Source organism: Amia ocellicauda, chromosome 9, assembly GCF_036373705.1.
Source record: "Amia ocellicauda isolate fAmiCal2 chromosome 9, fAmiCal2.hap1, whole genome shotgun sequence".
Classification (NCBI taxonomy): Eukaryota; Metazoa; Chordata; class Actinopteri; order Amiiformes; family Amiidae; genus Amia; species Amia ocellicauda.
This window is the reverse complement of record NC_089858.1, coordinates 43184955-43207796: the sequence shown is the minus strand read 5'-3', so window position 1 is coordinate 43207796 and position 22842 is coordinate 43184955. Positions and strand designations below refer to the sequence as shown.

Genomic DNA, 22842 nt, shown 5'->3' with positions numbered 1-22842 from the left:
TGTGGAAAATAATAAGTTATACAAGGTTAAAGGACTGCTTTATACCAGCTGGAGTTTACTATTTCAAATATTCAGTTTTATATATAGTGCCTGTAATTTTGTAATGCAAACATAATCTTACATTTTTAAGATAATCAGTTACATTCATATATTGGCTATGTGGATCCAAACCCACAACCTAGGCCTATATTTTTAAGTCCAGTGATAATTGTGGATATACAAATCGAACTTGTATGTTTTCAATTACTTTATTGAGCAAACAAATGTATATACAGTACTATGCAAAAGTTTTAGGCATGTGTGAAAAAATGCTGTAAAGTAAGAATGCTTTCAAATATAGACATGTTAATAGAATATATTTATCAATTAACTAAATGCAAAGTGACTGAACAGAAGAAAAATCTACATGAAATCCATATTTGGTGTGACCACCCTTTGCATTCAAAACAGCATCAATTCTTCTAGGTAACTCAGGGATTTTGTAGCCATATAGTCAGGTGTATGATTAAACAATTATACCAAACAGGTGCTAATGTTCATCAATTCAATATGTAGGTTGCAACACAATCATTAACTGAAACAGAAACAGCTGTGTAGCAGGAATAAAAGTGGGTGAGGAACAGCCAAACTCAGCTAACAAGGTGAGGTTGCTGAAGACAGTTTACTGTCAAAAGTCATAAACCATGGCATGACTGACCACAGCAACAAGACACAAGGTAGTTATACTGTATCAACAAGGTCTCTCCCAGGCAGAGATTTCAAAGCAGACAGGGGTCTCCAGATGTGCTGTCCAAGCTCTTTTGAAGAAGCACAAAGAAATGGGCAATGTTGAGGACCGCAGACGCAGTGGTCGGCCAAGGAAACTTTCTGCGGCAGATGAAAGACACATCATGCTTACTTTCTTCGCAATTGGAAGATGTCCAGCAGTGCCATCAGCTCAGAATTGGCAAAAAATAGTGGGACCCTGGTACACCCATCTACTGTCCGGAGAAGTCTGGTCAGAAGTGGCCTTCATGGAAGACTTGCAGTCAAAAAGCCATACCTCCGATGTGGAAACAAGGCCAAGTGACTCAACTATGCACGAAAACACAGGAACTGGGGTGCAGAAAAATGGCAGCAGGTGCTCTGGACTGATGATTCAAAATTTGAAATATTTGGCTGTAGCAGAATGCAGTTTGTTTGCTGAAGGGCTGGAGAGTGATACACAAATTAGTGTCTGCAGGCAACAGTGAAGCATGGTGGAGGTTCCTTGCAAGTTTGGGGCTGCATTTCTGCAAATGGAGTTGGGGATTTGGTCACAATGAATGGTCTCCTCAATGCTGAGAAGTACAGGCAGATACTTATCCATCATGCAATACCACCAGGGAGGCATCTGATTGGCCCCAAATGTATTCTGCATAACAACGACTCCAAACATACAGCGAAAGTCATTAAGAACTATCTTCGCCATAAAGAAGAATAAGGAGTCCTGGAAATGTGGTATGGCCCCCACAGAGCCCTGATCTCAACATCATCGTCTGGGATTACATGAAGAGAGAGAAGCAACTGAGGCTGCCAAAATTCACCGAAGAACTGTGGTTAGTTCTCCAAGATGTTTGGGCCAACCTACCTGCAGAGTTCCTTCAAAAAGTGTACAGGTGTACGTAGAAGAATTGATGCTGTTTTGAAGGCAAAGGGTGGTCACACCAAATATTGATTTGATGTAGATTTTTCTCATGTTCACTCACTTTGCATTTATTTAATTGATGAATATAATCTATTAACATGTCTATTTTTGTAAATTTAAGAATGCTTTCAGCAGTTTTTCACACCTGCCTAAAACTTTTGCACAGTACTGTATATTTTGTAATTAATGTAATGCCCCTACATTTGAGCGAAGCAATTATTTTTCATAAACAACAGAGCATTAGCATTGCTCCTACATATGTTAGACCTAACTCCTAACTGTAAATGTTCCCATTGTGTGAAGGCTGAATTTTACCCTCCTTTTGAATATTTGAAGATAATAAATTTAAACTTGGGCATATTATATTTCCCAAAATGAAACCTTAAGACTTATTTAGAAAATAATTATTAAATTATTATGCAAATGTAAACACATTTATATTTATAACTACCACATCTGGTAATTGTGCGAAAGGGAATTTTGAAAGTTCAAAAAATATGTTGCATGCATTTTGGCATTGTATTCAAAATAGTGGAATATAGAGACAAATTTGTGGTGAAAACAGCCTTCTGGAATTCCATTAACTAGAAGTTATATCAATATTGTTTTAACTTATTATTTCCGAGACATGATTTTCCTGTTTTATTATTTCTTACTTTTGTACTGTATGGATTGTAACATCCAGGGGATCACAAATTCTTATTGTACCATTTTTTAAATTGAACATCCATTGATTAAGCACGGTTTGTAAAACTAATAGCCTACACTTAATTGCCCCAGTGTGTCATTTCCTGTTATTCATCTGTGAAAGCCATTTTTGAAGGTTCTGATGTACTATGCTGCCTATGGTAGAATCTCGGTGATACCTGGATGTGAGAAGAAACTGCAGAAAAACATCCTCTATTAAACATTTATTAGCTGAAGCCACAGAAAGTACTGAAATTCCACTGAGGTCATAAGCCGTTCAACCTGTGCTGTAAGGGAAAGACATCCAGACTCCCATTGCATATCGATTTAATTCCTTTAATTAAATTAATTTAATTACAAAATAGGGAGAAGTTTAAAACAAAAGTTAGACCCACCTGCTAATAGTAAACTGCAAATCTGTACTCGGTGGCAGCATTATTACTTTGTCAGATGCTTCCTACTTAGAAATATAACCCCTATCGTGTACAGATTTTTTTTTTTTGCTGTTGGGTGTGTAAATATTTTATTTTTTATCTACTCCCAGGTATAATCTTATTTAATTTATCAGGAGTCTCAAACTCACTCAAAACCTAGTTAATTCATGGTACACTACCTGTAACATTTGCACCCTGCAGAGAAGTATTGAATTCCTCCAGTTAACCAGCAAATCAGACCCGCTGACTCTACTGCGAGCTAGTATGGAAAAAAAACAAAAAAACAGAACAGCCTTCATCTAAGTGTCCTGCCCTATATGGATACTCTACTGCAGGGATAGTCGGACTGCAGGCCAAATCAGTTTTGAATGGACTGCAAAAAGAATAGTTAAAAGTATTCTTACTGTGGTTTGTTGCACTCAGTGCTTGTTACTGTGTGGAAACTAGTATCAGCCCTTCCTGTTATTAGCCAATAGTATGTTACGTAATTGCTGTTATATGGGATGTCCTGTAGAGAAAATTTTAATCACCTGTTAGTTAGTTGATTGCTCGCAGGTTCCCAGTGCGGACATCTCTATACACATTCTGGCCTGGAAAAAACAGGTATTCAGTTTGTTTTCCTGATTTCTATAAATAAATCATTAATCTGTGGATCGTTTGTCTTGTGGACCTCGCCTCCAAAATATAAAAGTGCATACACAAGACGCATGATGCTGATTACTGTTACTTTAAGGTATCGTCAGTTTCTTCTAATAATATAACAATTAATTAAAAAAAGATGCAAAAAAAGATGTTGACACCGAAAATCATTAATCTAAAGAAGATTGAACTGTCGCTTATTACTATACATTTCAGTGTTTTCTGTTGTGATCGTTATCTTGTTTTACTCATTGGAACAATGAAAACACAATGGAAATGCAATAAGTAATGTTGTTAATCCCACTATTTATTCATTGCAATATGTATATATAAATAACAGTAAATTCGACATATTACACGGTTTCAAGATTAAGATCTTTCAGCCGATCGCTGCTTCCACTACTTTTCAAAACTGCAGTATTACTTCCTCCCGGCTTTTTCTTTAAAATATCCTAACCTGTCAATTGTCCTCTGGACTGTCACTCTTAGTCCCGCCTTCAAGCAGAAGTAAATGAACCAATCATTGAAGCAAGGTTTTGGAAACCAACTCTATTAGGACAGAACTGCTCCGTGGGCAGAGCTATATGATGCATTTGATTTGTTAATTGCCTTTAAGAGGTGGGACATGTATGACACTACCTTAGTTTTGAAAGATTAGAATTATGTTAAAGGAAAAAAATGGGAGAAAGTAATACAGTACTGGAATCTGGAATCGGTGTGCAAGCAGGCATTCAGCTGGAAGATCTTCATCATGAAATACAAGTAAAATTCACCGTTTTATTTATTTATATTATACATAGAAAAAATACTGGCATTAGCAACCATACTTATTGCATTTCCATTGTGTTTTAGATTTTCCAATGTAGGCTTCATTTTTCAACATACATTTTGTACATTGAACAGTGATCCAGGGAAATGGTAATTACTTGAATCTAATAAGACACGGAATGCTTGAAAGTTTCTAATTATGTTTATATATGCCTGCAATAATATTTAACTAATTAAAATATTTAAAAGCATTTAAGTCTGAAAGTATTTTAATACTAATATTTATATGTATTTAACATTTTAGTTTTGTACTTAGTCAAATTAATGTACTAAATATATAAGCAACGGCATATATTACAATTTCACAGCAGTGTGTGTGTGTTGGAAAGGGGCATTTGGAGGTGTCATTTTTTTTCCCTCTTTGGAGTCTGCACCTTGACTATACCTTGACCAAAAAAATGTGGACCCTGGCAAAAAATAATTGACTACCCCTGCTCTACTATATGCAATTTTGATAAGAGAGACCAGGACTCAACTATAAAGACAAGGTTGGAAATTTCCTACAAGAACAAGCTATGCAATTATTACAGTGATCCTGTTTTCTTTTAAAGTGTTGTGAAGTAGTCAAGGTATCTAGTCCTAATAGCATATCACAATCAGAGTTTACAACAAAGGAATGAAACAATGGAGTACATATCCATCCATCCTTCCATCCATGCATCAATCAGCCCTCCCCATAAATAAAATAAATAAGTAATAATTCACCACACTTGTCAGTTGGGTAAGCAAGGACCACACACACGAACATGTATATAGATGTGTGTGTATATGTGGCACACTCGGTTGTTAGAAGAAGAGCACATAAAAGATGGGAAGATGAAATAAGATTATTTGGTGGTGTGACCTGGAAGAGAGATGTTGTGCATTTCAGAGAGGCCTGTAGCCAGCAGTGCATTGATAGGCTCATGATGATGATGATGATATATACAGTATATTGTTTATCAATTGCTTTTCTTTTTTTAATTTGCAGCATATTAAGTTGACATCTACTACAATCCGCAAAATATACAAAGAAATTATAGGAAGGTCTACACTATCAGTTAAAACATCTGTATTGCTCTTTAACTGGACCATACTACCTATATTGTATAGAGTGTCAGGCATAGCCATATAGGTTTGCACGCCAAGTGAGCGACTGTTTTATTTTTTTGTTTTTCCAGCCTGCTCTTCAATTGTCTAAACTGATTGGCACTTTAGAAAACCAGTCAGTATATTTGGCAGTGATGGCACCAGCCCCAAGTAATTGATTAGCACTCACATTATATTCAGAATATTCATGTTTTAGTTCTGTCTTGTGCGCTAATTTTCGCAGTTATGCGCAGAACTGCAGAATCCTCCACTCCCGTTTGTGGAGCTGCGCAGATCTGTGCAGAACTGCGAAAATCTGCACTTGATGAATGAGATGTTAATGTTATGATGACTGTTTATGCTGCAGTGTGGCACTCTGGGAGCAGGAGCAAGATAACAAGTGTAAGTTTGTCCTGTTGTGATTCATTGTGGTCAGCAGTGGACGGGTTTGTTGAACACGTTGGGGGAAAGCATTTTGTTAAATTATGAAAAATAAACAAATGATGCCTTCGATTTGTAGAGTACATTTGTGCACATTTGTACTCACGGTAGATTGATAACACTGCATTATTTTTGTCTTAAAACATAAGTGCCACATAATGTATATTAATCTACCAGTGTTAGTTATTTTACAAAATGTAAAAGCAAGTAAGTAATTATACGTTGAAAAAAACAAAGGTGCATTGGTAATGATTGAGTGCAAGTGCAAACGGAACACAAAACAATATGGAAGGGTTACTAATGTAGCCAAATGAACAAACTTCTTCTTCTTGCAATGGGAGAATCTGTAGGTCTTTGTTTTGGGGAAAGATTGTGATTTTAATGAGGGTTTTAAGTGTACTTTAGCATTATAATCCTCAAACTTAATGTGTTTTGAAATGTGATTAATGCATTTCACTGCACTGTAGCAATAGTGCAACATTTAAATGATGTATTCTTTATTGTTGTGACATACTTTAGCATGGTATTCCACTATATACAATTAAGATTGATTGATTTAATTTGAATAAGGATTAAAGATTCTCATTGTCTAAAATAAAAAGGGACATATTCCAAAAATGATCGAGCTAGTGAAGTACTATTACTATTGATTTTTTATATTTGTAAATTGACAATAATCTGTGAGCAAAAATGGAACCTGCATATTTATAATATTTGTTTGGAAGAATATGTGCCTTGCTTCATACTCTGCAGCAGACTCCCATTAGCAGACTGGAGCTGCACTTGCTCACCAGACTAGAGGGATAAGGGGGTGGGTTCAAGTTTGGGGGAAGTTGCCAGTGGATACAGGTTGCGGGTAGGTGGAATGGTTCTATCTGATCATAGTTTTAAATTTCTGTATTGCCATTTTGTTTTGTTGGCATGTTTGCTTAATAACTTAATTACAGCAAAAAACAATACATATTGGTTAAACAAATTGCCGTTTATCCCCTTTGTAAACTTTTATATCATTGGCCCCCTTAGCAAAGTATACAAACCAGACTTTGGGCAATGCATTCAAGAAAGGTTCGCCATCCCTGGCCTAGACTACGGATTGACCGATATGGTTTTTTCAGGGCCGATACAAAAAACGTATTTTAGATGCTTGTTTTGGGTCGGAAAAAGGTATTTTAATGCCTCGCGCAATCGCCGAATCTCTTGAAAATACATTGCAAATGGAGGTGACTTGACTTTTTGCAATGCGAACCCTGACAAAATGTTTGCTGCGTTACCATTGCTAAACCTCCTAACGTTAGCTAGCTCCTAGCTACCATCATGTAAAACGTTAAAAACACTCATACGGGCGAGTAATCTGTTATATAGTATTTGTTACCATACTACGAACGTAAGCTGTCTAGTTGCATTAGCACTGATATCGTTGACTCATTACACAAAAATATCACTGCATAAACATTAGCTATTTTTTACTGCAACAAAGCACGTTATATGCAGGGACTCTGGTGGAAAAGGTGTGACTGATTTAAAAGCCATTGCTTTTTTGAAATCCCTTATCATATTTGCCCTATTAAACAGGGTCCTGAAAAATCGCTTTCCTCTCGCTGTCTCTCTGGTATGCTTGCATATTATAATTGTAATTAAACTATATGCAGCAAGCATGGGGAAATTAGGTTTTCTTTTATTAAAAGTTTCCTTAGATTCCTCTACAACTTTTGAATCAGTGACTCAATTTTACAGGATGAATGCTGTTAAGCATTTACAGAAAAACCTGAATGAAACAATTTCAATACCATGAACTTTCAGCAGCTGGCTTTGTTTCAGACAGACTTTGATGTGACACTGCACAACTTTAGTCAGTTATTTTTTAAATGTTTTGATATGTGGATGTTGCTACAATGCAATCTACTGTCTTAGATGACAAATGTTTGTATATGGGACATGCAGTGCATTTTTCTTTCCAGATAATATTCAAATAATAATTACTTAACAGTTGTTATATAGCTAGGCCATACAATAATCAACTGAGAATCATACGTACATTAAATAAGCAGGAATCATTTAATTTAACAAAGCATCTCTCTGAAGGTAGCTGACCATGTAAGATTGCACTGAGTGAACTAATTATTAGGAAACTTTATATAACATTTTAAGGCTGTAAGAAGGGTTAAATTGTGGCTGTCGAAGGTTCAGAACACCGGTTCGTTACTAGCATTCAAAATCTGAATATTTTACAGGTAATTTGTAGAAATGAAATAAAACATCCATGTGCAGTTTATACATTATATAGAACAGTAATTGTTATTAATTGTATTGGAAATAATAATAATAATAATAATAATAATAATAATAAAAATAATAATAATAATAATACATATTTAAGCTGTCTATGCACACATCTGGCCCACAGAAACCCACATATAACCTTACAGTACAATAAGCAACAAAAAGAAAGAACTGCAGTTTACTTAAATAAACACATTTTAATTTATGAAAAAGGTGATTTAAATGTAGTAATAAACTGCAAAGCAGAACATATTGACATTATAGAAAATAAGTACTACCCTTAACAATGTTACATTTTAACAACATTGTTGATTAAATTAGAATTTCAAAGTGTGAAATGCAAGGCAACTGCAGGTGCACCTGCGCTGCAACTGAATATCCTCTAAACAGGTGAAGTCCCTCAATCCATTTAGGTCAATTTGCATTATGTGGAAAAATGTAATAACATAATGAGCTAATTGCTCTTTCTGAAAGTTAGTTTTTCCTACCAAACATTTGCAAACTGTAAAGCTTTCTGTCTGAAGTTAAAATGTTTAATACAGAGTAAATATTTTGTATACCAGATATGTAAATGTAGTGTGTGTTATAAGATTTATATTTATGGTTGTGCATTTGTCTGTCTCAAACACACAAAATAGCCTACACATCAGACAACAGTTTTAAATGCTAACAGTTTACTCCACTAGATCAGAGTTGACCACCTTGTATACAAATATGTTTTGCATTGAAAATGATATTATTTTTTGCACATTATTCAAAGTTACCCTAGAGATCAGAGGAAGCTGTTTTGAGGTGCTGTGCTTCAACACAAGTCTGTATTTATTTATTATATAGGCCTATAGTGCTTTAAATATGGCAAAACCACATTCACATAACCACTTAAAAGCAGCAAATACTTTGTGTTTGTGTTAAAATATGTTTCAGCCTTTCTTTCCAATGTAAATGCCACAGGCCATTGCAATGTCAAACGAAAAACAACAATGTGAAACCAGAGATGTGTAAAATCAAGACAATGACTAAGCTGGATATTTTGATAAGAACTCAGGTTAAAACTACTGATTGAGAGATCTAACGGTATGTATTTACTTTAGTGGGTTATTTGTGTGTGTGTGTGGGTGTGTGTGTATGTGTGCTGCCACTTGAGATATGTGCTATTTGTGTCCCACCCTGCTCTGCATTTTGCAGTTTGGAATCAGTCCTCTGCAGACACTGGGTGGGTTGCCTTTAACACTCCTATGGAGCTGATTAGCAAACTGTCTGTGTGGCGCTACCACTTGCCACTCTGGCCCTGCACTGTAGGCCACTGCCGTCAGCTCCCAGCCCCATCAATCTGCTTTCTGACTTAAGCCTCTGATTACTGTTGTAGTCTTAAGCTGCTGTAAGACTTCTTTGCTTTCCTTAAAAAAGGATAAATCAAAACTTTGACCTACCCACTAATAACAAACTACAAACCTGTACATCATAGCGGTTACATTTACAATTAAAAGAAAGTGTCATCTTACTAAAAATGAAACCACAACTGAGTTCAGTTTTGTAGTTTTCGTTTAGTGGGTGGGTCAAAGTTTTGATTTAATCCCAGCCTAAATCTAAGTATCTAGACAAGTCTTTGGTGACAATGGTACCAGTTGGTACATAGGTGTCAGTTTAATCTGAAAGCAATAGCCCTTTCCATCTGTCTTTGAAATGGGTGCCTGATCATCTGCCACTTTAATTGGTGTGGTTCCTTAACATGGCAAGCCCCCACTTCTGTTACAGCCATTACTTACCCACATCTAGGGAATGATCAGGAATCAGAATTTTGAAGGAACAAATTGTGGTTATCATTGGTTTTTACCTGCAAATGTAGTGGAAGGACATTCATTTCTTCAGCAAGAACATTTTAAGCTTTCTTGAAATTCCACTGTTAAACTGATTTTGTGGAAGTAATTGATTAAACAATGAGTTGCTGATGTCAAAAGGAAGAGAAGAAAATACACGTCAAATGTGTGACTTATTTAGCACAGAGATCAAATCCTATTTGTCATGATTGAAATTAAAAATAACAACAACAACAACTAAGCCTAAGATTTCAGCTGATCTAAACAAAGAGTATATTTACTTTTAGGCTGGAATGTTTTTAAGAATGTCTTTTGGTGTCCAAAAAATAGCTTCTGATAGCTTTGTGTAATACTGTCCTCATTCAAGTTTTTATTCTGAACAGTGTCATCCTTAGGCCTTAGACTTTCATAGTTTCATAGGCTCCAATAATTGCTTCTGTAAAGACTGCTTAGTTTGGATTGTGTTCAGCTATGGCTTGGACCACACAGAAGGGTCCAAAGAGCTTGTTTGACCCATTTAGTAGCATTCATGTGGATAAATTATCCAGTGTAGGCCTAGTCCTCACCAGGAAGGTGAAAAAGGTAAATGCATGAAAGGACATCCTTCACTCTAAATGTGCATTCTTAGTGACTGCAAGCTTGTCTTGGTTTCTTCAGTTTTAAGTGTTTTTTGTGCACTGAATAGTATAGTGTAGGTATAGTGTTTGGACGTGTTTTCTGGTACAAATATGTTTTGCTTCCGTTTTCTCCCAGGATTACTTTTTTCTTCTTTGAAAAGGCATGTTAAGCTTGTTTATTAAGCAATATTTTTCCCACCACGTTTATGCATCTTAAAATATTTACATACAAGCGTTTTGTAACTTCTGCATCCAGTGTGGCTTCTGTTACATCTTAAGCCTGTCAGGAATTCATTTCCTGGTAGTGAACTAAACCTTGTGCCAATAAAACAACACACACAAATAGCTCTTTGTGCATGACTCGGCAGAATACATTTCCTACTTTTTTTTTTTTTTTTTTTATTTATTTAAGTTTATTCTTCAGGAATTAGGAAGTGTGACACAATAATAAAATAAAATAAACTGTTTTTAATCTTGAAAGAATAAAAGAATAAGAATAAAAATTTAATTATTTAATCTCTTTCAACAAACAAAGTACAGGAAAGGCAGTGCCACAAATATCAGTGCTGTAGTCACCATGCTGGTAGTGCTCTTTCTCTGATAGTTACATTTATCTTTAATTTACCTGCATGTGAAGGAGAGACAGTTAAGCAGCATTTGGTAGTCATTTAAAACTAATACTGTTGCCACAATTATGTTCGACTCAACTGGTTTAATTTAATTGTTTTGTCTCTGCTCATGCAAATCAAATGTGCTATGGTGCATACACAAATTGCATACAAATCAGCAAAAACATCTGTCTGGTACATTCAGGTCTGGGTGTCTTGAGATTTACTTAGAACAATGGCATTAAAAACAGATGGCCTAAAACTATGTTTTCAGAAAATCTATCGTTGGTGACTGCAAAAATCTAGGAAACCAGATATGTTTTGAAAATACACAGGTTGAGGAACTAGAAGTTATGTTAGTTGAAAGATTTCACATATAGCTCCAAACATACCTAACCGCACTTCAATCCACATCAAACTGTATGTGTGAAAGGCCCCACGATGTTTGGAGTAACTTTTTTTTTTTGTGGGGGGAAAAGGCAACATAACAGGAGGAGTTTCAGGCTGAAGACCACCAGTTGCAGCTGCTGTCTCTCTTATTCAGAAATAAATGAGGGCTTCTCTCTTAACACAGATTCAGTCTTCAGCTGAAAAAGTATGCATGTCTACAGGTTATTGTTGTCACTTGCCTTCAGTTGTGCTGAAATCCAAAACCAGATCCCTTTCCATTAATTGTTCTACATGTATGTTCATTCATTTGACTCCTGTCTATAGCTTTCTTGTGCAGAGGCACAGTTTATTAATCACATAATGGATTCCCCTGTTTGGGGTGTATCCCCACACACACACATTTTCTGGTGTTCCCCCCCCACAGTATAGCCCCTTTTTAACTCTTTGCAGAGAATGGCAGATTGTGATTAAGTCTTGTTATATTAGGGAAACAATATGATCGTATGTGGAGTATGGTATACTTTCTTCAAACGTGTTTAGTGTATAAAATCAGTCAGAAATCTTGAGTCATGTAGATGTAATGCATGTAATGCAAATCTGAGTTGAAGGGCTCTGTCTAATCACCATTGTATAGAGTTTTTTAAGTGAAGCGCAGCATCTACATGGGGGGATTGTAACGATTAATTATTCTAAAAGAGCAAGTTATACAGAAACATATATAGGGCTGTATTCATTAAACTTGTAATGTCATGTTAAAATTACCATTTGTTTTCCCCCAAGATGAAATACTCTGTAAATATCTTACATATTAATTTTAATTATTTGTTTATTAAAATAATCAAACAATAATTTGCTTGTGCTTATTCTTAAAGATCTGTGATATTTGTTTCTTAAAAAACAGCTACAAAATCACACTAGTAAAGGTTTTATGGATAATATGTTATGCTTTCTCTAAGTTGCTTTTGGTAAAAGCATATTGGAATATTCATAATTTTTTTCCTAGTGTTTCAAATTTATACTGTTTTCCCTACAGTGTTTGAAATGCCTAATCTCCCTTTATTGAATGGCATTTACAAACAAAATCTGGAGTGTTATTTGAACATTTGTTTTTATTCTTAAAGATTCACCACAATGCTTGTCTAATTACCTGTATCAACTCTGATAAGCCCATACATATTTTTTTTTCTGCCCCTGCTCTTTATCTAGAACAGATCTTCTAAGTAACTGGAATTAGGGGGATAAGGATCCTGCAAAGCTTTCAGAAAGCTTACCTTGCTTAGTGGTATTAAAGCATTATGGCGGGCATTGCATTTTTTCACATTGAAATGTTTTCTGCTAGTTTATTTTATGTTATGTTTTCCACAATGAAACCTAATAAATAAACTTCCCAAGAGTTTCCATTAAGAAAACACTGCCAATTCATAGAGAGATCACTTTTCAGCAACAGATGCTGAACTATTGACCTAGATTCTCACAAGCCTTCTAAACCTGGAAAAAGCAAGTGGTAGGCCTTAGCTCCTGTACTTCATGTACGACATACAGACGGGTGACAAATAAAGGAAAAACCTGAATAAATTAGTGGAGGAACATAACGAATGCAGATACTGCATGATACAATTAAGCAATTAACATCCTATCATGCTCTTTGGCATGTATATAAATGCTGAGTTGACCTCCATTTTGCATCAAGATGGCAAAAGGAAAGGATCGAAGTGACTTTGAAAGACGGGTCATTATTGGGGTGCCATAGGTACTGGTCTACAGAGATGTGGAAAAAAGTGATATGGTCAGTTGAGTCATCCTTCACCATATTCTCGACAAGTGGGTGAGTGCATGTGTGATGACACCAAGAGAACGGTACAGGCCTGACTGTTATGCCGGGGGGTCACTGCAAATCATTATTCTGAGTGATCCCCTTTATCTATGGTGAAACATTTCTATCCTGATGTGAGTGGTCTCTTCCAGGATGACAATGCCCCCATCCACAGGGCACGAGAGGTCACCGAATGGTTTGATGAGTATGATAATGATGTGAATCATATGCTATGGCCTTCACAGTCACCAGATCTCAACCCAATTGAACACCTATGGGAGATTTTGGACTGACGTGTTAGACAGCGCTCTCCAATACCATCATCAGAACACCAAATGAAGGAATATCTTTTGGAAGAATGGTGTTCCATCTCTCCAGTAGCAGGGTTTTTCCTGGCTCAGAATGGCCCTTTGGGGGGTGATTACGCACGACAGTAAGCATGATCGGTCTGCGTACAGTAAAGGCAATGAGTTACCTTATGACAGAAATCTATGCATTTTCTTGTTATTTCTGACCATTTGATAAACGAAAATGTCTATCATGCTTGAATAAATAAAACCCCATTAACAAAACTGTTTAAAAAATAATAATTTTATTGCAACATTCGAAGGAGGGGAGGGGAGTGAGTTTGAGGGAGAGGGGTGTGGGGTTGGGAGAGGGGAGTCAGTCAGTTGCAGAGGTCACATCCTGCTTCAGAGCATTTCACCCTCATCTGCAGCACACGTCAAGGTGGTCATTCTTGAGCCGGTTCCTCAATGGTGTTTTCACCTGTTGAAAATTGAGTGGAGAATGCAATGATTGTACTATCAACAAATAATATTAACAATCCTTTAACATTTTGGGGTTAGGCATATACTGTATATTGCAGATTACATATCATGTTAACTTTATTTACCAGTCTGCGGAGTTGCGGGAAACATATACCCAATAAAATAAAATAAAATGACAATTTGTAAACATGCAGAATGTATATCTATTACAATTGGTATTTATCTACCAATTAATTACTTAAGCATTTTTAATGCTTTAATGCATATTACCATGTATATTAACTCCTCCCATTTTTCTGAAGTGGTACAATCTAACATAAGTGATTGTACAGCACATCACTGTCCAACCAGAATATTTTACTGGGTTTGAAAGAAAAGACAAAAATGGGCCAAACAGTGTAAGTTATTTAAACAACATTTCTTGAATTTGGATGGTACAAGTGGAAGCATTTTAATGACCGTTACACTGACATTTATTCAAATAGAGAATTATAATTCTCTATTTCTCTATTTAGTAGTGCTAACCACTCTCGTTACCCAACCACGGCAATTGCCGATTGATGCACTGACGGTGGCCAGTAAGAAATACATGTATAAATATACTCATATTAATACATAGAAAATAAGATGGATTTCATTGGAAAGTTACCTCACAGGTGATCCAGTTTGAAGGCTCTGCTAGCTGTCTAGCCATTTATGTCTGGAGAATCGGGTCTAGACAGATACCAGTTGTCCTTTCACATATGTAGCACACAACAGGAGATTGTTGTGTCAGATACTTTCTCACCTACTGGAAATACTCTGTTTGGTTTAGGCGAGGGGTGCAGGAGGCAGGACATGACGGAAAAAGTATGCTGTGGTTGTAATACAGTATTTTTAAGATTTTCACCAGAAATAAAATAGCTTTTATTTTGTGAGAAATCACAGGAAGTCCTCTCTCCCAATAGCGATAGCTTCGTAATGGAGCGTTCAGGCGCAGTCAAACCAACGCAGCAGCTGGCTTATAAATCCAGTGCCAGCTGCGTGTGTAAGATATAGCGGCTGTGAATGGGAGGGGAGTTGACTGCTGAAAGTCAAAGACGTCGTATTTAAGTTTATGTTCTGCTTGTTCAACAGTTGTTTGATAAATTGGTATTAAACGCATTCGGAGAGGATTTGAAATGCATTTTTTTTTTTCAATTCTTATAATTTTGGCGCTGGTGATTTTCCTTTGGCACTCACTAAAACCTCTTTGGGGGACGCCACAAATGCCTCTATGCAGGAAAAACCCTGAGTAGAGTTCCAGATACTCGTAGAATCTATGCCAAGGCCCACTGAAGCTGTTCTGGTTGCTCTTGGTGACCCAACACCTTACTGAGACACTTTATGTTGTTTTTTCCTTTAATTTGTCACCCGTTTGTATGTCAAGATTGTGCTGCCATCTAAAGAAAACAATGAGAAAAAAAAAAAAAAAAAAGGAAAAAAGTGATCATAATATATTATTTTGGTTTCACTGTTGTTGTTGTTTTAGGATGTAATCTCAAAGCAATATTTTAAATACAAGGCCTGACCTAGCCAGCAGCACAGCTTATTATAGCTGAATGGTTCTTTTACTGGCATCACAGTGGGGATCAGAAATGGGTCTTGATCATGGTCAGGGATGGGATTAAAGTAATTAAAATGCAAATGTTATTAGTTTGTTGTTGACTTGGTGAAATTGAAAATGCATATGTGACTTATTACACCAAATACTTTCACAACTAAAACTACAATATAGCAAATATGTGCCATCTTCTACCAAATGCTTTTCATATACTCTTAGAACATAAGAACATAAGAAAGTTTACAAACAAGAGGAGGCCATTCGACCCATTGTGCTTGTTTGGTGTCCATAACTAAGTGATCCAAGGATCCTATCCAGTCTATTTTTAAATGTTCCCAAATGTTCAGCTTCTACCACTTCGCTGGGGAGTTTGTTCCAGATTGTGACTACTCTCTGTGTGAATAAGTGTCTCCTGTTTTCCTGTCTCCTGACATTCCCTTCTGACCTGGAATAAGTCTGCTTGGCCTCCTCTGAACTGCCTCTAGAGCAGCGATATCTTTCTTGAAGTGTGGTGCCCAGAACTGTACACAGTATTCCAGATGAGGTCTAACTAGTGCATTGTACAGTCTTAACATTACTTCCCTTGTTTTGAATTCTACACTTTTGACAATATACCCTAATATTCTGTTTGCCTTTTTATTGCTTCCCCACATTGTTTGGATGGAGAAAGTGAGGAGTCCACGTAGACCCCTTGGTCTTTCTCATGCATTACTTCATCTAGTTCTATTCCTCCCATAGTGTAATTATAGTGGACATTTTTGTTACCTGCATGTATTAACTTGTCCACACTGAATTTCATCTGCCAGGTGTCCGCCCACAACTCAATATTATTAACTGAAAGTCCCTTTGAATAGCCTGTGCTGCCGAGATTGTATCTGCTGAGCCACCTATTTTAGTATCATCTGCAAATTTGACAAGTTTGCTAACTATCCCAGAGTCCAGATCATTAATATAGACCAGAAAAATGACATTTGCGGTCTTCCAGTCAGTTGGCACATCCCCTGTTCTAAGTGTCTTTTGGAATATTTGAGTTAGCAGCCTATACATAATTTCCCTCATTTCTTTAAGTACTGTAGGGAATACACCATCTGGCCCAGGTGATTTGTTTGTTTTTAATTCTGCTAGTCCCTATAGTAGCTCCTCCTCATTTATCCTGATCTCTGGTTTGACTGGACTGATTGTTAACCTGTGGCATGTTATCCATTTTTTTTTATGTAAAAATCTCTGTGAAATACTAATTTAGAACATTTGCCACATCTTGTTTTCCAAGATGCTTCCATTTTTGCCCTTTATCTGTTTCACTTCCTCCATTATTGACCTCTTGCTGTTGTAGTATTGGCAAAAGCTCTTTGTGTTAGCTTTAGTTCCAAGAGCTGATTCTATTTCCCTCCTTGCTTTCCTGATCCCTTTCTTAAGATCTCTTTGCAGCTCAACATATTCTTCTATACAACAGACCATAATTTAATTATCAGTCTTTACCCAAACATTACAATATATAATTTTCTTGTAAACTGCACTCCCTCTTTTGCAAGGGGTTGTTCGAAACTTAGAACAGAATATACAGAGCAATATAGTAACATAACACTGTGGTCTAAGACTGGGGCTATAAAAACTGGGATGGATGTCTTGACAAGGTGCTATTAGAACAAGGTGACTTTATCAAAGGTGACATACATAAGGAATACAGGTTTTTCAATAGCAACATGAACACGGTAATCATGTTGTTAATAATAGTCATACTTCAAAGATTGAGAACATCATCAACAGGCAAGATGGACTGAGTTTAATGCATGGCAATTGGTAAAGTATTAGTAATTTACAGGTCTCGTATTGATAAATAGGGCTTACACATAAGTGAATGCAACTTATACAGTATTTACAGGGTATTTGAATATATTTGACGCTATCAGATGGAAAATACAAATTTAAATATTTGTCATTAAGAAAATATGCAAATGAAGTGAAATGCAAATAAAATTAAAGTAGTCAAAGTTTAATGTTTAAATGCATATGCATGTGATCCCATTTCTGATTACAGTAACAGATTATTATGATGCTTACCCCACTGTCCACAACCAGGATTACTCCTGCCTAACCATACCGAGACCTCACTAAACCAGTCTCCAAACTCGACTAAACTGATGTGCAGATGGGCTTCTTAAGGACTCCTAAACATTTGGACAACTGAAACACTAGGGAGTGGCCACTGACTTATCTAGAGAAGGGCCAGCAGACCCCATGTGCTAAGGCCGAACTCCGCTTTTACTCATATGCAAAAATTTTACTGGAGCATCGCATTGCTTTGATCGTCTTTATTTCAAGACTGTGTAACATTCCAGTATCATTCTTGCTTCAGTGAAATCTAGATATTATAGATACTGGTTTTGTCCAGTCTGGTGGGCTTAGTGTCAGCAGAAACCAGGCTAATCATTGACTGGAATACAATTAATTGAGGGCTGGGCTTGGTCTGTCTTATCACACAAGTTCAGACAGTGATGTGAATGGCACATATTGTGCAAATGTATTAGACCACATATCCAAATATTATTTTTTCAAGGGCTGCATATATATATATATATATATATATATTCCTTTTCCCTTTTACCTGTTGATGTCTGGTATAATCAAGTCATTGGTAAACTTAAACAGTTGCTAAACACTTTGAGAATATCCAGTTTCACAGACTTTAGATCTTGCTTTTTAAGATTTTGTGGTATATAGTCTTCTTCACTATATTCTTTTTTGACCATACACAAATTGTATGCTTGTTTGTATCTTGTCATGCTTACACTTATGTTTCCTTCCTTTTTCATAATAAAACATTATCGCCATGTTCTTTTTTTGTACATTTCCTTCCTTTTATTGTCACACGATAACTTACCAAACACAAAATAAAGAGAACATTTTCTAGTTTATGAGATAGATATTTCTAGTTTATGAGAAACAGGTCATTCTTATTCTCATAACCCTTATGCCAGCTATCCAGCTAAGCTATTATTAGTTGCAGTGCAGAAAATGTACAAAATATGCATATTAATAAAATACTTTAGTATAACTGAAGTAATAGATTTTTGGATCTATCAGGCTTTTATTCATTATTTCATCAATGTGGAAACAATATATTTCCGCCATGGTGTTATTAATTCCCAAATTTAAATCAATATTTTTGTGCTGAAACTTTTCCCTTAGGCAAGGTGTTGCTGTTGTACTAATCCTCCCCTCATTCAATTCCTGAGGTTCCTCTACAATGGCGGAAAGCGCTGAAAAGTGTAGTTTGCATTTTGAAATCGTGCCACATGCTAGAAGTATTACAACAGCCTGTTACTTGTGTATTGCCACGCTTTTCTCTTTCTCCCTCCCTGTCACTCTTTCCCAGTGGTTCCTGATCCCCCTCTCTCCTTCCTCTCTTTGTAGACACGGATGCAGAGCTTACAGCCAGATCCTCAGGCTCAGTACCGCGGTGTGTATGAGGCTCTGCGCAGGATTGTGCGTACTGAAGGCTTGCTGCGGCCCCTGCGAGGACTCAATGTCACCATGCTGGGCGCTGGGCCGGCCCACGCCCTCTACTTCGCCTGCTACGAGAGAGTCAAGCACACACTGAGCGACGTCCTCCACAACGGCCGGAACAGCCACGTCGCCAATGGTACCTTGACAAAACCTGCTTTTGTCATAACGTGTTTTATATGACTATTATTTGTATCTTTTAATGACACTACATGTTTTATATTTATTTTTGTGCAGCGAGAAAATCTTTTTTTTCTGAAATATAAAGCTGTGCTTAATACCCCGTAGCTGCAGTAGAAACTAAAACAGTTTGTAGTGTGAGACATTGGACTGGGTGTCCGCCAGGTTGTTCACAGCTATAGTGTCAACACATTGCCATAGCAACTGTCTCTGAACGAAGCTCAATCAAGAGTATCACCTGTGGACAGTAAAAAAAAACTACTTAGGCCTACTTCTTTTTACTCATATTGAAAAATATATAAAATGTATATGGGTAAAGCTTTTTCTGTCAAATACACTAATTATGGTAATCCATGAGAAAGTGCTGCAAGAATAAAGTGTCATTCAAAGTTTGACTCCTCGTAGCCTATTAAACAGGAAAATACATTTGGGCATTTTTGTCCTATCATAGTCATCTTATTTTTACCAATGTAGGCTATTTTAGGTTTGTTAAAGTATTGTGCTCCAACGTTTTGTTTTTTTAAACGAATAGTGTATGGAGAGAGGTCACAATCAAAAATATTAATATGTGTAAAAAGAATTTGTACTTGTAAATGCAGGTACAAATCTGAAATATTTGTTGCATATTTGTGAGTTGGATAGAGCGTAAAATGACTTTCAGATCACAGGTCAAGATTGAGGACTGTTGAACAATCAATGAGGATTTAACAGCGCATGCATCCAGCTATGCAATGCCGGTGACATGTGAATGCTCATGCACAATGCCGATGCATAATGCTTTTTTCTTTTTCTTTTTCCTCTCTTAAGTCAATGCCAATCTTGTAAAAATGCTAATGATAAAAACTATGCATGTGCAGGGCTCTCAAACCAAACATTTTGCCATGTCTTTTGACAAGTTAATAGCTCATTTGACTTCCTCAGTGGTAGAGTGACCATACGTTACCTGGACAGTCCCGGGTTTTTAATGAAATGTCCTGGTGTTCCAACAATTCTCTCAAAATCATTTACATGTACAAGCTTTCCCTTGTTTAGACTCACTTAAAACTCTTAAAACCTTTTAAAATAGACAAGGCATGTTTTATGTGATCGATAACATTTGAATTATATTGGCAAACCCTCATTAATGGTAACTACATGTAATATGGTAATAGTTTTTTTGAATGACAACGTAAACACAAGGCACTTGAGAACACGTGTCAGAGTGGGACTGGGTAAAACCCGGAACACCAGAACGGTGTAAAGATTTACAAAGGCATCCAAAACAGAAAAATACTGAAAATATTGTTATACATGTTGTAAATAATATGAATAATTAACTGTTATTATTATTAACAATAATAATGTGTACATATTTTCTACAATTTGTTAAAATGAACAGAATTTGTAAAAGTAAAGTAGCATTAATAATAGTGCTACAACTTTTCATGCTCCATTTCCATGTGCTCTATTAATGATAGATAATAGGTTTCCAAGGCTTGCTTGATGAGGTTTGAAAGAAAGTCCCCAGAATAATTTGATGTCCTTGATAGTAGAATGGGTCCCCTTTTATGGTACGACAGTGTTGTGCTGGGGAGCAATTTGTGGGAACTGGGAATAGACACCCAGACTGGTGTCCCCAATGCCATCATTTTTTGTCTTAAATTGTATTGTGAGTGTTCCGAGGCTTGTTTTAAAATATTGAAAAGGAAGTCCACAAAACCATTTAGGTCCTATTGATAGTAGAAAGGGTCCATTTTTATTGTACAATAGAGTCATGCTGGGGAACTATTTGTGGGACTGGGAATAGATACCCAAACTGGTGATCCCCATGCACAATTCTGTATTTTTACAGTATTCTGAGGCTGGCTTGCTATTATCTAAAATAAAGTCCCCAAAACCATAGCCTTGGAAAGCTAACAACCCAATAAGACACAGACTTTTGGCATGGGGGACATGAGTTAGCACAGTCCCACCAATAGCTCCCCAGCATAAAACTACTGTAGACTTAAAGGGGACTCTTTCTCCTATCAAAGGGAGTAGGAATGATTTGGGGACTTTCTTTTAAATATTAGAATGCTAACAACCTAACCAAAGACACCAACTTGGGGCATGTGGGACACCAGTTTGGTTTGTGTAAGAGAAAGCAAGCCTCGGAATGCTCAAAATGCAATTAAAAATACAATATTGTTGCATAGGATTCACCAGTTTGGGTGTCTATTCCGAGTTCCACAAATTGGTCCCCAGAATAAAAAACGGTACTGTAAAAGGGGACCCTTTGTACTATCAAACGACCTAAAATGATTATTTCTTTCTTTCTTTCTTTTTCTTTCTTTCTTTCTTTCTTTCTTTCTTTCTTTCAAACATCATCAAGCAAGCCTTGGAAGGCTAATATCTCCCATTAATAGGATTCAAATAAGAATAAGAAATAAGAAATAATATGGACAACAGTTTGGGTGTCTATTCCCAGTTCCAAAAATAGTTGCCCAGCATGAATCTATTGTAACAGTTTAACAAATTGTTGAAAATGTGTATACAAAAATGTGTATACATAATACTAATAATAATAATAATGATTATTATTATTATTATTAATAATAATAATATTTTCAATTAAAAGAAGTTTGCTGATTTTTCTGATTTGGATGTTTTTGTAACTCTTTCCACTGTTCCACGGTTCTGGGTTTTACCCAGTCCCCGTCAGGGTTGTGTGCCCCAGCCCAAAGACATCTGGCTGCCTGTGATTCCAACGTGAATTTGGCAAATGACAGGCACATGTTTCTTAGATTTACCCTGCAGAAATAAATCACTACCTTGAAATAGTTGCGGTTAATACAACCACTACCTGATCCATTGACAACAATGTCAGGACAAGTTTATTTTATTTATTTTTTATTTTTTTGAGTATGTTACAGTGTGATTATTTTATTTAGTAGTCACTTAGGGCCTATTGTAATTGATTAAGTTTATGTGGAGATTATCCAGGGAAAAATGCTGACACTGAATTTGTGAAAAACAGTTTGAGTAAGTTATGGATCCCAGAGTGTTGCAGGCGCATTTATAATTGTATGTAATTGTTTTAACTGTCATTAAGAATAAGTTCTGCCATGTTAGTTACAACCAGTTAGCAACATAGCCTATAGGCTTCGACTGTATATTTCATACTCGTAGTGCAAGAATACAGTTAAGTACAAGGCATCATTACACATTAAAATTTACATTAAACATAGCACTTTTAGCGGAAGAAGATGGAGAGAGTGTGGTGGATTCCAAGGGGATCGAGATGGAGAGATCAGCAGAAGGTGAGGAAGAGTGGGGGAAGAACAGGATATCCGATTTGAAGAGGTTGAGCTTGAGGTGGTGCGAGTGCATCCAGGCGGAGATAGCAGATAAACAGGAAGAGATACAAGAGGGGATGAGAGGGTCAGAAGAGGGAAAAGACAGGAAGATCTGGGCATCATCAGCATAGAAGTGGTAGGAAAAACCATGGGATGTGATGAGGGGGCCCAAGGAGCGAGTGTAGAGAGAGAACAGGAGGGGGC

General features: G+C 36.5%; 1 protein-coding gene across 1 annotated transcript in view; it reads left to right on the top strand.

Annotated features, from left to right (window-relative positions):
* slc25a37 (solute carrier family 25 member 37) overlaps positions 1 to 22842 on the top strand; it is a 34924-nt gene that overhangs the window by 1140 nt on the left and 10942 nt on the right. The window contains exon 2 of the mRNA XM_066714555.1: positions 19055 to 19283. Within this exon, the coding sequence (XP_066570652.1) occupies positions 19055 to 19283 (229 nt within the window). The remainder of the gene's footprint in view (positions 1 to 19054; positions 19284 to 22842) is intronic.